Raw genomic sequence first — 19,454 nt, 5'->3', positions numbered from 1 at the left:
GTATGTAATTTTTAAGTGAGTGATCATGAATGATACAAGGATTATATCATACATGTAGGAAGTGCGATTGAACAACCTTCAGTGAAATAGCAGCAAAATGACCAAATTACAGGTATACAAATATAATTAACATAATCACTCGGAATGAGGTCCATGCCGAGCGTCCAATATACAGTATGTTACAAATTGTGTAAGTTGCTACGCGCCAAGCACGTTATAGTTCATCTGCGATACCCCAGGGTTTAATATCACTGTCGTTATATCTACTGGAGACAAAATAGACCATTCACAAGAATAGTGCATACTGGAGATTCCCTTGGAAATTACAGCGATGTCCAACTTCAACGGAATGAATTACGTAACTATCATGCTGCAAGTCTTTTAACAAAGTCGGTCATGACTGCTGTCTCCGTTGTCAAGGGACTAATTTTAAACAACAAAACAGGCTGTTTGATATTGTACTTTAATGAAATAGCATTTTGTATATGTTCAGGAAATAGGAGATTAGTAATTTAAAAGTTAAGCTGTTTCCATTATCAGCGCGAAAATGAAAAAAATAATTATTCAACACGAGTGTTTTGCTGCCCGCTATTAAGCTATCTTTATTATGACTGTCTACTTGTGTTCTCACAGTTCTCTGATCGATACGGATTCAACACGTGCAGTATGTTATGTAGTGCATGCCTAAATGATTAACAATTGTCCGATATGCACTTGAGTATGTTGCACGTGGGCGTGTAAACCACAGGCGTTTGGCTCTATTGATATTTTTTTTCTATGATATGTAATACTGTGTCATAGAATTACATTTTTAGAAAAAAAATAGCTATAGAGCCAAACCTCTGTGGCTAGACTTAGCTCGAGGTTGCCGTGTTTAACAGGTTATGAACGCATCGGACTTATGACGATTTCTTCACGTAATACGAAAAAGTCGACAAAAGGACAACTTGAAAAATCCCAACCTAGCCAAGATATCTGTAATTGGCCGTGATTGGACGGTATCAGTCTGTGGTCGACACAGCTTGGTCTGACGATCTCAAGTTTGCACATGCAAAACAAACATTATACAAATCTAGCTGCATCAGTCTCCCGGTTATATCCATATCGACTTTAATCATATATCATCGTTTGTTTTCGATAACATTTATGCTTTGTACCAACTCTGGATACTCTGCCACAACACTATATCTGCGAGTATTTAATGCTTGGTGGTATGTATATGGTGGCCGGTTTAGTGCTACAGATATCGCATACTCGCGATCTCGAAGTCTCCATTTCGATCTCGTCACTACCACGTTGTTGTCTTATCTTACCATCATATCCACAAATTTGCTAAAGAGAAAATGTATACGTAACAGGAGACGTAAACAAAAAAAAACAAAACAAAAAAAAACATTTTCCACGTTCATTCGCATAATTTATCATTGACGGCCAGTGAACAGTTCAAATGGAAATTAAAGTCCATATCAAAGTAGAAATGCATGTAACGTTATATATTACACATATTTATTCTTATATCATTTTGCCAATGGTAACGTGTTACAATGCAAGTATAATACACCCGTTTGAAGACAGTGATTATGTAGCGTACATCCCAGGGACATTTTCGGTTTTTTCTTTGGAAACCGTGTGCGAAGATTGACATACTCGTGTTGGTTATGTTGTAATTCGGTAGCAACCCAACCATGCAATAATGTCTACAATTTGTATAACTTTATTGGGTGTCATTCACCATTTATTCCTACTCCATATTAAATAATTAATCAACTCCAGCACGCCCGTCCATAAAGTTCATTGCATTACTAGTGTTTGTTAACAGACGTCGTTAGGTACGACAAACAGAAACAAGACACGATTTCGGTTACCTTTAAAGACGTGTCAGATGAATGAAGCAAATAAAAGTCAGAATATACTGCGAAAAAACACCGACTTCGGTCACACGACCTAAGGGACTACTCCATGTGGGTTCCAATCGACCAAGAAGTGAAAGTGATTTAGAATTAGGAGTTCGTCTACATGGGCATTGGAGACTTGTTACGAGTGATCTAATGTACAACGGGACACACCAAGATCGATTGAGTGGGACCTTCACTTTAACACTTCTTCGAACTAAGAATCGGTATTAGGAACTAACTCTTCAGGCAAGTTTATTCAAAGCTGATTCCTACAAGATTTTCAAACATAAAATTGAATTAACTATGTGATGTATTATAAACCACCAGTCACTGAGAACGAACATGACAAGTAAAATAAATATATAAAGAAAGAAAGAAAGAAAGAAAGATGAAAGAAAGAAAGAAATAAGAAAAGAAAATTTCATTGCCTGCGTACAATGTTTATTTTTCATGTCACCGAATGAATGAAATTATTGCAAATGTTATTGAGAAGAATACAAGAATGAAAAATCGCACTTACGACCGACCGAGTGAACGAACGATCTACCAATGAATAAATGTGAAAAACAAATTTGTAAAAAAATAACTTACTCTAGTTAGTTGAATGTCTATTGATTTATCATGAAATGAGTTACATACGTGATGTATATATAGGGAGTTTTATTAGGCATGCTTTCCTCTTAATGCATCCGATCTTGATGGTAAATATTGACAAACCGGCGAGAGACATGACAACCCATTCGTTTGATGTAGAACGGAATCAATAAAAATATATTAAACGTTATCAATAGTCTATGGCAACAAGCGGACCCTATCATCAATGTTGCACTGTAGCAAACGTTCAACGCAAAATTTGCATAAAATATTTACATGACATTCAAACCCGTTCTGTTTTCAAAGTTATCCCATTCGTCGATGGCTTTATTTAATTGTATAATTTATGATGATTTTAACGCTGATTTTGTCTAGGGTTTCCCAATGCTGCCAGAAAACTTGCTGGACGAGAATATCATCAAACATTCTGAACAAAACTTCTCATGAATTGTGTCATTTAGAACCAAAGTTTGGTGTCTATTTCAACAACTTACAAACAATTTACTGAATAATTATTCAATGAATTAATTAATTGCTTAAGTAAGTGGGTAGCTGGAGAGTTTGTATAAAATAATGTCAGCTGAAGCACTAGAGGAAATAAAAAACCAACTCTGTGGAAAATGGACCTTGGACCGGAGCGAAAACTTTGATGAATTCTTGGAAGCGTTGGGTATGTTGCTATTTTACATTTACTTATGTACAATGATAAATTGTTTTTAAACTATACACATTTTGTTACTTTTTTACCGTTTACGATGACACAATAAGACAAAAAAAATTCTTCAAAATATTGCTTGAATACATTTGGATATCATATCTTACGATTGGAAATTGAAATATATATTCCATACTATGTTGCTTCATATTGAAACCAAATTATGCCAGATTTCAATTGTATGCCTTTGTGTCAAACCCATAAAGTTATTGGCAAGAAAAGAGGATAGAAATATGTTGTATAACAGAAATATACACCCATCTCATCATTAACTGTTGTACTCATCGTTTTATATGGTTTTAGGTTAGTCCGAATGTCAGTAAGCTTTATGTTGTTTTCTTTGTGGTATGTTTATATCATTTTTGCTAACATACTGTTTAAGAAGATTTTTGTTTGAAAGTTTGGAATTTTGGAATTTTAAAAAATGAATATTTTCTCATGAATGATATCATTTTATTATGTAAAACCAAGAATCCTATTTTCAACTGAAATTTCAAGAGCACTCCCATAAGATAATAAATATATAAAGCTTCAGTGTTTAGAGGACCTAAAATGTATCATTTAAATACTTTGGGTTGGGGAAAGGATTATGACTTGAGGCCCGATGTATGGAATTCCAATATTTTCAAAAACAACATAAACGAGCTATTACAACTATAGGCTAACCCCCTTGGATGTTTTTACATAAGTGTAAATATTATTTATATTGCTTTCGTCAATCTCGTCGTTACACTGACCATATCTATACCCTAACACTGCGAGTGTCAGACGTGTTTAGTTATTACTACTAGACCTAGGTGCATAGGCTATATGGATCAAAGGTCAAATTGATTAAAGATGCTTTAACGCCAACAGAGCATAAATGATATTCATCATTTGAACAATAATTGGTGTTTAATCGTGTATATATGTCTACTTAACACAAAAAATAGTATAAAATAATCTGTTTTGCCTTTGGTGCGTGCGCATTCAGTACTTCATTCCATATAGGATATTGTGCCACGGATTTTTTTCGGGATGCAATTAATTATGTTTTATATTTTTAACTTGAATTAAAATTAGAAGCTCAAACTTTTCAATGGTGGTAATGGTGTGAAGTAAGTAACTTTTGTAACTGAAGAAAAATACTAAATCGCCTGCTCCTGTTATTGATAATGAAAAAAAAAAACCATTTGTCAGCAGTGTAGCATCTATAACGGTGTGATTTCAAGGCTACAAGTGAAACGGTTTACTACAAAGTACATGTATAGTAATTATAACGCTAAACAAAGTAAATATGCTTCTTGTTATGTAAAAGAATTAGCGTGAGTGAATTGTCCCTTTAATTTCATGGTAACAAGGATTGGAAATCTAAGTCTTTATTTGTTCCATGGTTACAAGGTTTCATTATATGATGAACTATATTGCATATTTCAAGGGACGAATGTTTAACAGTTGGTATGTTTCATAGTTGCATGGATCAGTGGTTGTTGTAGTACGCACTAAAATAACACTTTTAGATGAGTCAATGCCGTGAATGTTTTCTTATACGTGAAAGTTTTCTCATGTTCGATTGTTAATGGTCAGCAGTTTCTACTCATTGTAAAAAAAACACGTTTTTTACAACAAATCAATAAATATATTGTAAACATAAAGATAATTGTATATAGTATTGCCTTGTTTTATTTGTCTGACAGCATTTTTTAATGAGATAGGTGTATAGTAAGAGCAAGAGTTCCCCTATTACAAAGAGTCACAACGTAGCACGAACATACCGCAGTCTCCCAAAACACACGCTCTTCGCTCAACAACACACCATATCCACCTGTAAGTGAGGCCATCCTTTCATGGCGTTTGATTTCAATAGGATGTGAATATAATCAACCAACTGTCTACATCACATAAATACGTAAACAGTGTTAACACTGAAAGGAAAATAAATCGATGGATACCCACAAAAAAGTGAATGCATTTTGATATATATGTTGACAACTTTTGGGACGACCCATCAACCAGAACTATTACACCGACTGTACAGGGCAAATATGTTCCGATATATGTCAGAATAAAGTATAATTTTTTCATGAAATTGTACTTAAAAACCCCACTAAAGTTGGTCACATTTATTGAGATTTCGCGACAAATTTGGATGTATTGATATTCGTCACACTTTATAAATGTTACAAATATTAATACACGAAGAATTTTCTCAATGATATATTATACATGTTAAATAAATCGTAGACTTATCGTGGATATGTACCTGAAAGTAATCTATGTAACAATGTTTTGAGATTGAGATACAATACAGCACATCAAGTTTCATATTTGTTGTATTTGTGCAGGTCTTTTCGTAACCTTAAGGATAATTATATCAGACCTTGAAAAAATCACTAAAAGTGCGAAAGGTTGAAGAACCAGTGTAAAGTACTACATCGTATATATCGGGGATTTGTAATTTTGTAATGGTGACACTGATTATAAATGAGCTAGTCACATCCAGACAAGTGGGTAGAATTTCAGCTTCAGATAACTATTTTCGTTTTGATACAGAGATGTTGTTCATGTATTATCTATACGTCTGGTCTACACCCAGAACTGCATACTGGATAGTGGACAACAATTTTAAATGTAGATAGTTTTTCAAAACAGTTATGATTCCAATTACATAAGATAATTATCAAAATTTATTTATATATATAAAATCACTGTAAGTTTATTATGCATCTTATGCAATTATGTGATTGGTTATGAGATATTTATATTTTAGCATGTTGTGACTTTTATATGGAATTTAAAATAATGATACAAATGAAACACAAACAAATCCTTGTTATTTCAAACACCACAAAGATACAATTAAAAGCATGTACATATTGTTGAATCTCAAATATGGTATAAAGCGAGTACTTTGTCTTCATGCTAAGTTGATCAGGTAGCGATTTTCAATCTCATTAATTAATTATTGAATAATCAGTATAATGCCATATTAGGAATAAATCGCTGACATCTATGAATAAATATACAAAACATTAAAAATGCTCGTTATGTTTAACTCACAAGATATTTGATTAACCCAACATAATTATAAAGAAAACAAAGATCAGACATTTAATTTCAAATGAAGCCATTGGAGGTCTTGCTATCCTTTCTATTTAGCTCTAACTGTTTAATTCACGTACTGTGTACATTTCTTGTCGCTTGGGTAATCATAGGGCGTGATAAAACCTTCATACCAGTCAATTAAAACGACAATAAACAATGATTTTATAACTCAGTTTGGGTGCATTGTTTATTAACAAGGTATGGCGGTGGTGTTATGAAAACAACAACTTCCATGGTTATAACTGACAATGAGCTCCAATTGTGGGTTTTTTTAAACAACACAAACAGGAGATTAATATAAACACAGCCCTATATGTAGTTTGGACTATTACTAAAAACATTAGGACAAGGGAAACCAAATGAAAGTAAATGTCTGTATACTATTAGAACAATCGACCGTTTTGTACTTTTATACGGCTCAAAATACAACTTAAGCTTTCCACTTATCACAGAGGATGTTAGCCAATCATCGATCTGTCCGTTATGCAATCTGTTGCATTTATAACCATACCTCCCTAATGTACAATTATCAATAGCCCTTAATGACCGGTGGAGAGAGGGAGGAACGTGTCACCACAGCAACAGACACAACCGGAAACACGTCACTAATAACCATGATAAACGAATCAGTAATATTACCCGTTAATTAAGATATCACAATCCCACGACATTTACGTAATAGGAGACAGGTAATCAATATAGTCGTCTTAATTAAACTAGCACGGCAATAATTCGACCTAGATGACCCGGTCAAACTTCACATTCTCGCGAGACGAACAATCCTCCTAATCCCTACAATTTTATATAATAATTGTGTCGCGAGATGAATTATGCGTTTGACAGTTGTTTCATATGTATAGAACAGAAATCATCAAAGTTATGATTTTATTAGCTGTTTGTAACAATTTAAGACTTTGTCGACTATGACAGCCAGGATGATTTTGAGCCGATAATTGTTGGTGGTAGATTGGTGCTACCCATAAACTGTCAGCGGGAACCCAGTAACTTATCTTCAAGAGCAACAAGGAAAACATATCGTCTTTCGCAGTGATACACTACGTCAGCACATGGTCTTTCTTATTCTTTTGGCCACAACCAATATATAAAACCGAGATAACACCCAATGATGTAAGCTGTTAGCTGTTATGGTGGAGGATTTGGACTTGGCCGATTATCGATGACCAGGTAGCTTACATGTAGGTCTCGGGTCCGAGCCCTGGTCTGGTCGCTACATGTTATTTTCTCCTGGTTCAAATATATAACAAGTGAAACGACGGATTAATCGGTTAGTTTCCTTATAAAAAAGACCATCCTGGGATGTATTAACAGAATAAGATGACCACTTACTATTTCATGACTTGTGTCTGAGGCTTCTCGTCTGTTGAATTATTTTAACTCAGTCACAGCTAAATATTTTCGAGTTTTCTTTTTTAAATAAATATATATGTATTTAAAGATGTTCCACCGCCGACAGAGCATAATTGATATTCATTTTTAAGAATGATTTGTGAATAATCGTGTATATAAAGGTATAATTAACACAAAAATAACATAAAATAATTTATTTTGCCTTTGATGCATGCGCAATCAATACATCATTCCATATAGAATATAGTGCCACAGATTTTTTTCGGGATGCAATTAATTCTTTTTCATATTTTTAACTTGAAGTAAAATTAGAAGCTCAAACTTTTCAATGGTGGTAATGGTGTAAGGTAAGCAAGTTTAGTATCAAGAAAAATACTACATCGTCTACTCCTGCTTTTGATAGTGAAAAAATACCATTTATCAGCGGTGGAGCATCTTTAATGAAAACACAGTTTACCTAGTTGGCATCAATACAAATGAGTGTTGCCATAAACACTTACTTGAATGTACATACCTGTAACATGATTACAGAAGTAGCATATACCGGTTCCCTTTTAGCAATATCAAATTCGGATTCAAATGTTAACTAACAGTATGTTATTATCCATACTATTATACGTGTGTTTTGTTGCCATTGCATTGTTATTAAATAAAACAACCAAAAAGCAAACAAAATGCATTGGTGTTGGTTTGAAGACCTTTATTGTAAGTCTGACTGATTTCAATATTCTTGCCAATACTGAAAAAATAATAAAATTTTATGTTGCATAAACGAGAATGGTTCCTGTCTGCCATTTTATTTAATTATTCATTATGACAAGCGATAATAAAGTCGTATTATCCTTCAGTAAACATCCTTATTGTAGTTGGAAAGCTTAACAAGACATTACGAATTTAGTCTACCAGGTACAAATCGATATTGTTAAATGAGAACATTTGTTTTTTATCTGGTTAAACATTTCTACGTGCCGTATTGTGTAATATTTCAATTCAGTTGATCAAACTAAAAGAAATAATATATTCATTTATACAGCAAGATATTCCAGTCACGAAACGATTTCCATATTTTTGTGAACTTCCTTAACCGGAGATAAAAATCGACATGGGTCGACAAAGGTCGCGTGCAACGTACTAAAAGTATTATTTATTTGTGGAATTATATTTCGAGTACTTTAGCACGATCGGGAAAAAAAGAATTATAAATAGGCTATTGATGAAGCCAACATTGGATTGAAATTTAAAATGCAATGGGTGCATGTATATGGATCAAATGTACTCATAGATATTCATTATAGATGAAAAAACCTTCGTGACACATTATGTGACTAATACATACTGTATAAAATAAAATTTTCGAGAGTAGAAACTAATAGCTTTTCAAATTATTTTGTTCGTGTGTACAGAGGTATTTGTGACTTGTCGTTTCAACACGTTAGTATTACAAATTTTGACGCTTTTATATTCGTCCATGGCAACACGACAACAAAACCAACGAAATAATTTTCAAAACATCAACACATATATGTTATGCAGTACGTAAAATATCCACTAGTACACTAGTTTCAGTATTTTTTATTTTAAAAGTTTAGAACTACTTTAAAGGACATCGATTTCTGTCTTGAAGTCATTAGTACTGTAAATTTGCAGCTACCAAACAGGTGACAAATAAACTGTTTGAGGTTTGTAAAAGAACCACACAAGCCCATAGATAGGAGGCTTTTGGGGAAAAACAGATGTAAATCTACAAAATATCCACGTACAGTTCAAACACTCATTGAGAAATATCTGTGCGTTTGCGTTAGTCTGTCCTTTTGGACCAGACACGATTGTTACGTAATGGGTCCACAGGAGAGGATTACAATAACATTACTCAAAATAAAGTCCCAGTGAAGTTAAGGAACGTAGTAATAAAGCGGTATGTTACTTTGTTTAACGAAATGGCTCGGATGTAAAGTTAGGATTTTCATGTCGGAGAGTATCTTTTGTTGACTGCTGTTAAAATCATCCTCAATACTGAACAGACTACAAAACCCGCAAAAACAAGACGTGAATATTTAAACCAGAAAGCTACCATCTTATCTAAGTTGTCTTCCTATTCCCATTGAATCAATCCTTTGAGTAATTATTTCAAGAAAATCTTGTTACAACTAACACGTACCACGAGGGCATTATGGAACTAATAGAATTATTCTTGTGTTGGATCGTTTAACTAAGCATGGCGGAATCAAGAAGCGGAACAATTGTATTACCAAGGGGGATCAGGCGGAAATCTGGGACCTGTTGTGGTAGATAATTCAAGGTGGTTATACTCAAGTCCGAAACAGAATTGAAATCAAATAAATCATTTTTACCTCATCAATCTGAATTCATTTAAAATAGTTTACAGTAAGGGAATGATTTACAGTAACCGCCAAAACATGACAATAGAATTGTATTTTATGACACACAAATAAAAAGGATAAAGTCTGTAAATACAAGGCGATCTTAGTCATTATGAGAATTTTTGAATAATTGCCGTTAATTCACAAGACAATGATTTGTTAATAATACCAAACCTTGAACTTTTCTAAACGATTACACAGCGATATATAGGATTGTGATCTAGACTAGTGCAGAGTCGGAAAATCCACATCGACTATATGGTGCCGCCATTGCGCAAAGCTAGAAAATATCAGAATGTAAAGTTCGAAGTCAACCAGTTATAGGCCCCCTCTGATACAGACTAAAATCTAGAATAGGTCTAAATCCAAATAGAATATAGCTAGTTATTATGTGCCCTTGTGATACAGGCAGAGATGTTAATGAAAATATACTGTAAAACTTTGGATTGGATGTAAATATACCTGTTCTGGAAGTTTGTATTCAAGCATTCAGTAGAGTATTGTATAAATTTGTGTATTTAAATTTTAACCACAATACCAGTAAGTGTAGACACTGTCCCACAAGACTAATATTACAGATGATGTTACGGTATACAGATAATGTATTCAGATGGCGCATTGCTTAGTTTCACCATGACTTCTGTTTCAACCAATACAATGACTGACTCCCATTATTTCCACATCAGTAGTAATTTATATAGCCCAGGTCAGGTCCTCCCATTGAAATAATTGCTCGCGGAGTGTAAACTGATAAAAATGTGCCGAAAATATATCTTTCTAGTTTATGCCTCAAGTCATGTATGCTTGACAAAGCTGATGGCTTTGTCGTTTTCCTCACTCATATGCATCTGGCTATCTGAAATATGCATTTCTACGAGCAGTAATAAAGTATCATACTAATATATGCACCGTTGCAGTGAATATATTTCAAATGCAGGATTTGCTTAATGTTCACTAAAACATTATTTTAACGAGAGTTTTAGTTAGTGGCCACTAAACCTGTTGTAATCTGTCTTCTAACTTCACTTTGTTAAGATATGAAGTCTAGGTTAGCGAATATGACAAATTCAGAAATGCACCAAGTTCATTCTTTCCAATATAAAGATATTACATATTTACATTGTACATGTTCTAATTTTCTTCGATATCGTATTATCAATAATAAAAGTTTCTAAAACTACATGGTATGTGATAATATAATATGTATTTTGTTTTTACCTCTTGACATTATGGGATATTTCTCACTTTTTTGCACTATCGTTATAACAAACTAATATGACCCAAGCCCAAAACCCATAAAATTAAAACAAATTATTGACCAAACTTATAATTTTTGATAGTCTAGTTATGGCCATCAACATTAAAACCTTTTGGACAATGCTTCATTAGTCAAGGCTTGTTCTAAGCTATTTCAAAGGTTATTGCGTTGTTTCAATTATTTCGGACAAGTGTTTCCCTGAAAGGTATCGGTACTTGTTTCAAATATTCTGGACATAATTTTTGTTTGAACCGTTGAAGCATCATTGATTTATTGAAATGCCTATTTACTGTCAAGTATATCACGGCTGATGGTGGATAACAATAACCAAATCTCAGTGAGTATAATCAATGAACTCGATTTTGCATCAAAGACAATGCGAATTGAGCACTTGCTTAGCATGTTTTGTTGGCGGTACCTTGACAAGAATATGCATTGTGTAGGTCGTGAGAATTGTATAAGAAGTATAGTTTGTAAATGTTGTTTTAAGATTCCGTTTCCAATGAAGTTGTATTAGGTTATTCATGTAGGTTTTGCTATAAACGTGACACAGGTTTTGCTTCGAGTGATTACACAGTTAAGGGGCCCTCGAAATAGCTGACTAAGCCTATTAGGAATACATAAAACACATAGGAACTGTCTACTGCTTGTGGATTACTAAAACCAGATTTGTTCTGTTTTTCGTTAGCTATTTAATTGGCGAAGTTTTCGTTTCCTAAGATACTATATAGTATCGGCTCCCCGGGAGTGACTGAAAGCTTATACTATATAGTATACACCAGGACTACTTCTTTATTCTAACCCCTCCCCGGCCTCTCCGTGGATCTGTTACACTACGTGCAGGTTATGTAACAGATATTGTGAGGTTCTTCTGTGATAAAAACGAATCTTTAAGTGCAAATGCGGTCAACATGAATGACATTCCGACAACTTAATTAGCTGTGTTTTGTACCTGTGGCGTAGCGCATGAAATAACGTCATTCTGTGCTGTTTGTTTGTTGAGGACCCTCAGGTAGATATATCGAACGCTCGTAATGCCAAGAGGAATTTATAGACAATACCTCTTTGTACAGAACCTATAAAGCAATGCATAAATGGTTTCGTCAGCATCAATATACATGTAATACATGTACTATTTACAGGTAAATATACGTGGGATGTGTGGATGTATAATCGATTCGGGATTGACACCTCGGGTTTAAGAAATGTAATAACTTATCATATTAGCTACAAAGGTAAACATATTATTTAGCATGTTGGACCTACGACCTTTTTTCACGGAGAGTGACATTTGAGACCGACAACCGGATCGTATTTCAAATTGTTCAAATGTTACAAGTCAACTGCAATGCATACAGCGAGTAATTACAGGATTACTGACACTGAGAGCTCGATTTTACCTCCGTGTTTTGACTAGACTTATTGTAATTTCGTCACTTAGCAGAATCTGGAGCAAATGTGCCGATTATTCCTTCCCTCTGCTCTCTATTTAGTCATCAATTTATAGTCTGCCGTGAATGCAGATTGGCGGGGTTTTTCTTGTGGGATAATTTCTCTGTTAATTCGACATCTGTCGTCTGCGTTTCTCGCCTGCACTTTATACCGAGGAAAAATCTGTGCGTTACGTTAATCAAAAGGAATCTTATCTGCAGTTTTGTTAAAACTGAAATATTTAAAGAGAATTTAACGACTTTTTCAATCAAAACATCAAAACACAGGAAAAAGATTCCAAAATGGCCCTGGATGAAATCCGTGCAGAATTAGGAGGGAAATGGAAGCTGGACAGGAGCGAGAATTTTGACGAGGTCCTCAAGGAGTTAGGTGAGTGAAGACATACAGAATACTTAATTGTTATGATACGGTTTTCATTACCCAATAGACTAATTGATTTCCATACCTGTGGTAGGTACTTCAGACACAACACTGAGCCGGGCTTTATTTGTTTAGCAGAGACTAGACGTCTCGTCCTGCTGAAGTATTGGATTCTAAATCCTAGAGAGCTAGTTCTGATTCATAATCGATCATGTTCTTGCTTTTACAGAAAGGATGGTATTTGGGGGATATCGATGTAATAGTTTATTGCTAATGTTTAGATAATCTTTACAAGCATGTGTAGATTGTATTTGTCTACGTTGTACATTTTAACATTTTAACAGCTTTTTTTCCAAGTAAAACATCGTTTTAATATGATTTCAAAATGGTCGTCTGAAACTATTAGTATTATTTGACGAGTCTCTCACATAACCAATTATTGTTTTTTTTTTTTTTTTTTTTACTCTTTTGTAAATTTAGAGTCTTGCTTTGATGGGTATGGGTCGATACAAGCTAATATAACATCCTGCGTTTGATGAAGATACCATCATGGTTCCACATCTTCTACCCATCACGAACAGATTTGACATGTTTTTGAAAACATGCTCTGCATGCGTTAATTAAAACGCCCGAAAAAGGCAAAAATATTCCGATTTGAATATTGATATTTTTGCGCGAATGAATCCTAAACTCAGATGGACAGATGATAACTGAATATGAATTTTAGTTATGATGTTTACACAGTGCACTTGCAGAAGTTTAATTTAAATATAATACAGCGGTGCTGATAGTGATTGTTTATTTATTCAATTATATTTAACATCCTATAATATTTTAAAGTGGTATATATAGACTACATGATGCAAATATATTTCAATCTTTAGATTAAGAATTTATTGATGAATCTCTGGTATCATCCCAGTTCAGTTTAGTTCAGCATTTGTTGACGAAATCTCTGGTTTAATCATTTCAAGTAGATCGTCTGGAAGGACTCCATATCTTTAGTATGAAAATAATCCTACTTCGATTCGTTGGCAAAAACATCATGGTTTCTATACATGAATTTTAAAAGTGCATCTCGACGTCAAATCCAATAGCTGAAGAATTACCCCTGATTTAATACTCTACAACACCAATCATTATGACTTAACACTATGATTCCCAAGCAGTTTTTGCACTAGATTGCACAGATAGTGTCTTTATTGCTACTCAATTAACTAACCCAACTGTTGTCCCTCTGTCAATTTGTGCATACTAATCAATTTGTGAAATCATGCATACGATCAAATATTGCTCTTTTTGCCAATGAAAAAATCTGCAGTACATGCCCATGATTAGATTTTAAATGATCTCTGCATTATGTACATTGTAAAGTATGACCCGAATACGAAACAGTCCATTGTTTTTACACAAGTACATGTCTAAAATAACTTTACTATACCCCCATGTTACGCATACATTTTATAGTAAAACATGCGTAAGGTTTATCCCATGTTAAAGTGATATTTTTCAAAACTTATGTCACGTTTTGGTACAAGTAAATAGAGCTAAGTTGATCAGAAGCTAACTAAACATTTGATAATATAAAATAAAATTATATTTTTATTTGTGTATTATTTTCTTCAAAATTTACAAACTCGGCATCATTAGCACGAATTTTTATCATCTTATAGATAGTTCTGTAAAATTCAGTAACCGGGATGGAAACCTTTCTTTATTAAGTCTATACCCCCGGTGTGTTCCGTTTGAGCCAGATACAAACCGAAGATACTGGGTCACCTCATGTCGTTTTGGTAGAATGATTTAAAGCCTTCCTCTAATCTATTAATAACCACTACGTACTTCATTCATACTGCGTATTTATCACCAATGTCATGACAGGTTGGCCGCAAATAGTTTTTTCCGGGCCTTCTGTAAAATATATGCACGTGCAAGGGCTATATTCATATTTTTTTAAGTCTTGTTCAAATATTATCGAGAATATTGGGACATTTCCTCAAATAAAAATACTAAAAAAACGCAATCTAACGCAAGCTGAATTTCAAAGAACGTAAATCTTACAGGAGCAATTATCCATGTATTATGTATTAGAACCAGTTGGTTGGTAGTGTAGTATGTGTCGATTCTGCGTTGTCAGGCAGTATATTCACCACCATCCTATATATCACAGGGGTTACTATCACTGACGTCATATCCACACCTGGACAATGATCGATATTCCAGGGGTCACTATCACTGACGTCATATTCACCCCTGGACTATGTCATAGTAAAACTAAAGGCTGTTCAGAAAGAAAACACTGTCCAGTCACAAGCCATCATTAAGGATCGTAGAAACCGACGCCCAATTACAAAGTCAAACACTGTACCGTTATTTGATTGTTTTGATGTATATCAAAGTACCGAACCAACGGTTTCACATCTTTTGTTGCATACAGAACCTTCAGTTTTGCTATGTCATGCTGTTCACCACAGTCTCAGTCTTACTTTTTATGGAAACATTTCTCAGTGTACTATTGTCTTGATGTTATCTTTGTTTATATTAAAATGTGCTTTTATGTGTTAGATAAGTTCAGAAGTATCATTTTGTTTGTTTTTTATGAAGATGAGTTTAGATGAGCGTCGCAAGCACGACTCTGTCTGTTAATTGGCAAACCAAACCAGACAAAACGCAATCTCCCAACCTCAAGATCACACGACTTCGCTTTTTCGAACTTGTTTTAAATATATCGGTACATAAGGTCGCGATATTTGAAGGCAGCATTTGACCAGAGCTACGTTATCGCAACCGTTAAATTAACCATCACCTGTTATGTTGCCGCAGTGAAATAACAGCTAACTGGTGGGCAAACATATCTGTTATGTTGTCGGTGTGACTCGATTTCACGACATCATTTTCAGGATAATCGGCTTAACACTGCTTCAAACATAGAACACCCTAGTTAAGGTGAAAACATCGGTAACATTTCAGTGCTGTGGGTTCAGGCAGAGTTAAATAGGTAAATAGGTATAAATTCATATGTGTCTCACCTGTCAGCGTCAGGCCTCTGTGGCAGTCTGTCACAGGTCGCCTGCAGGTTCCATAATGTGTGGTCTGCCCTCGTCACAGACTTACCTGACTATCTCTCACAGGAAATTAATATAATTATACATTTCTGAAAAAAAAAACCAGTCGATTATGTCATTGAGGAAATGAATACAATTATGTCCCTCCGCAATTATTGTATTTTAATGTACTTTTACATTAGTACGAACATTTGGGTTCTGAAAATAAAACAGTTTATTGTGTATATGGGTAAATGAATACAATTACAGCCCTCTACGATTATCGCGTTTTAACGCAAATTTCATTAAAATGAACACTAGGTTTATATTAATGTACATGTGAGATTACCCCCACGACCAAATCGCCGCATTGTGGTCGATTGGGGGTGTACTATTGAACTGTCTATAAAATGATCAAACACAAACGATAATCCCTAGATGAATAAAGGATTACTTTCAGTTAATAGCATGTTATTATGTCAGGTATACAACTTCCTGATTCAGTATAATTTATAACTGTATATGAGATAAAAGTGCATTAAGATATTTTTTTGATTTTGTTAAAACAGAGACTTTGCATTTCGTTTTAAAAAGGAATATTTCAGTTGTATGTTGTAAGTGTTTAACATGAGTATATTTGCTTTACTTTTCATTATGAAAGGACTATGTCATTTTCATATTTTAAGCTTTGAACATGAGAATATTTGCTTTACTTTTCGTTATGAAAGGACTATGTCATTTTCATATTTTAAGCTTTGAACATGAGAATATTTGCTTTACTTTTCGTTATGAAAGGGATATGTCAGTTTCATGTTTTAAATATTGAAAAAGGTTACATTTCTTTAAATATGTCCTATAAAGTCGCTCTCATTAAGACGACTTTCAGGTAAATCGCCCTTGTAACTAAACCAATCAAAGTCTAACCATCTGATATGGAAACTGCAGTTATAGAACCATGAATGCTGTGTGTGTGGCTGAACAGTAACCTATACATCCTACCGATTTTCACTGACACTCATATAGCTAATGACTTATTTGTTACAGCAATTCGCTTTCGCATTGCATTTATATGTATCAAGAATGCATATGTTTACAGATGGATCAAAGAGAACCCATTAGATCCGTACACGTTTTATCAGATTCTGTGTCTGAATTAAATACACATAATTTTTTCGCTATGATTAAACTAATGCCGCCACAGATTTAACGACTGACTAGTGGGTAGATGTCACAGTTTGTCAGTAAAACACTTCTGGTATTGATGAGGTGAGCCAGTTACGTGTCTAGCATTACAAAAATGTTACATCTAATGCGTTTTTGAATAATCAAATTAGAGTTGACGTGATAAAAATGAATTATAAATTACACGTTTAAGCAATGCATTTAATTACACACTGATAATGCCACATTCCGTATTCAACGATGTAGAACCATTACTATATTCTACACATGGTGATGGCACTCATAGAGTAATGAATAACAAATGAATATGCTTTGTAGTTGTATTTCTTAACTTTGTAAAAATGCTATGCCTTAATTACCCCGCAAGGATATCAATACCTATTACGAACTGCTTGGCCCTGACATTTACACTGTGATAATGAACACTAGTACAATACGCCAGGTAACAAAAGTACGCAATAGTAATCCTTACGTTGTCAATCAGACAGAATAGCCCAATGAGGATGTCAATGTACTGAAGTAGTATTATAACGGCATGGTATTGCATTAAACATGGTATATCGCAATAGTAGTGCGTCATATAGGCAATATTGGTGCAGCAACAATGCCAATGAGAAGTCCATTTTTTCATTTCTAGCACACCTTCTAGTGTAAAGTATTTGTTGGAAATAACGTCATTATATAGTTTAAGCATATCTGTATGAGAGTATGTTTTAATAAGTGTCTTTATATTATGTGACTTTATATTACTGTTGATTAACTCAGACATGAGGTAATAAGATCTGTTACTGTATGTTCATATTAACCTTACATCTAACAATTGTATTGGTGAGCCGATGAGCCAAAAGTCTCAAGGTAATAAAGAATTGAATTAGATACATTACAGCACTATAACAGACAGTTGTACAAGGTAAAACTTAATTTTGTACCACGATTTTCGAAAAAAGGCGTCACATTACGAGAAAAATGCCGAAAGGATCCATCCTCATTTGTCTGTCTTCAGGCGGTTTTCTCCATTTTGAATGGATGTTCTGGTTTCGATTGTAATTCTTTTCTAATCCCTCAAGTTCTTAACTTCTACACCAACGAGACATTTTGGGATATTTGGATCACATTAAACCTATTATCACACCATGTTTAAGATCATTAAGATCTTGCAATTAATCAAAGCAAAGGTCGATAAGAAATAATTGTTGTCAAGCAATTATGTTTGTCCATGCAATTGTTTTACGTTAAAAGACACATGAAAAAAAAGTTGAGCATGTTTTTATAACTCATAGGTAATATGTAATGAATTGTTAAAGAATCAATTTAACTAACCCCTTAAAGATCCGAAGTCAAGAGTATCGGAATGTTTCAGGTATCGCCGAGGTACAATGGAATGTTAAGCTTCCTTACCTTACGGTTTTATCGCAAAAAATCTCAATGGTGTTACTTAATATATGAATTAATATGCGATAACGAATTTTTTTCTTGATTTAATTTGTCATGTATTTGCTCTTGATCTAAATAAAAATGTATAACATATTGTATTTTTAAGGTTTTTGTGCGCTTGAAACATTTCATGTTTAATTAATATACATGTATGAGGTTTCTGAGTTGGACGCATTGGGTTTTTGCGCTGTTTTACAATTATCATACAAAAAGTACTAGGTTTTGTGCTTAAAATGAAAGGATGAAATAATCGACGTTTTTGCGTTGGAACGTGGAATATCACTAAAAAGCACGAGGTTTTGTGCTTAAAATAAAAGTATGAAATAATCGACGTTTTTGCGTTGGAAAGTGGAATATCACTAAACATAAGCATTTATTGCGTTGGAATGAAACTAACTTACATAAAGCATGGGCTATTTTTGCGCTAGAATAAAACCATTCCAGTATTGGGGTATATCTGTCGTCGTCCACAATGTGAGACACGTTAAATGTGTTATTCAACGGCGGTATTACATCGTACTATGGTAACTGTTAGCAGCTGTAGACCAGTATAGAATGTAACACAGTGCATGTCATGTAGGCTTGTATCGCGATAGACAGTCCGAGGGTATGTCCTAGTTAACTAAAGTACAACGGGCGTAAAAGTAGGCTCGACTCCCCGTAACAGTGTTATAAGTATACGCCTAT

At 34.1% G+C, this 19,454-nt stretch overlaps 1 protein-coding gene across 2 annotated transcripts in view; it reads left to right on the top strand.

The window, feature by feature from the left end:
• The first annotated feature begins 2,885 nt into the window (after positions 1-2,885).
• LOC138332239 (cellular retinoic acid-binding protein 2-like) overlaps positions 2,886-19,454 on the top strand; it is a 44,107-nt gene continuing 27,538 nt past the window's right edge. Inside the window, exon 1 of one of the 2 annotated variants that reach the window (XM_069280244.1) lies at positions 2,886-3,159. In XM_069280244.1, the coding sequence (XP_069136345.1) occupies positions 3,063-3,159 (97 nt within the window). In that variant the 5' untranslated portion in view covers positions 2,886-3,062. Of the gene's footprint in view, positions 3,160-12,117; positions 13,117-19,454 lie in introns of those variants that run through there. The other variant, XM_069280245.1, reaches the window with a different exon arrangement.

Source organism: Argopecten irradians, chromosome 9 (assembly GCF_041381155.1).
Source record: "Argopecten irradians isolate NY chromosome 9, Ai_NY, whole genome shotgun sequence".
NCBI lineage: Eukaryota > Metazoa > Mollusca > Bivalvia > Pectinida > Pectinidae > Argopecten > Argopecten irradians.
This window is presented reverse-complemented; position numbering and strand designations above follow the sequence as displayed.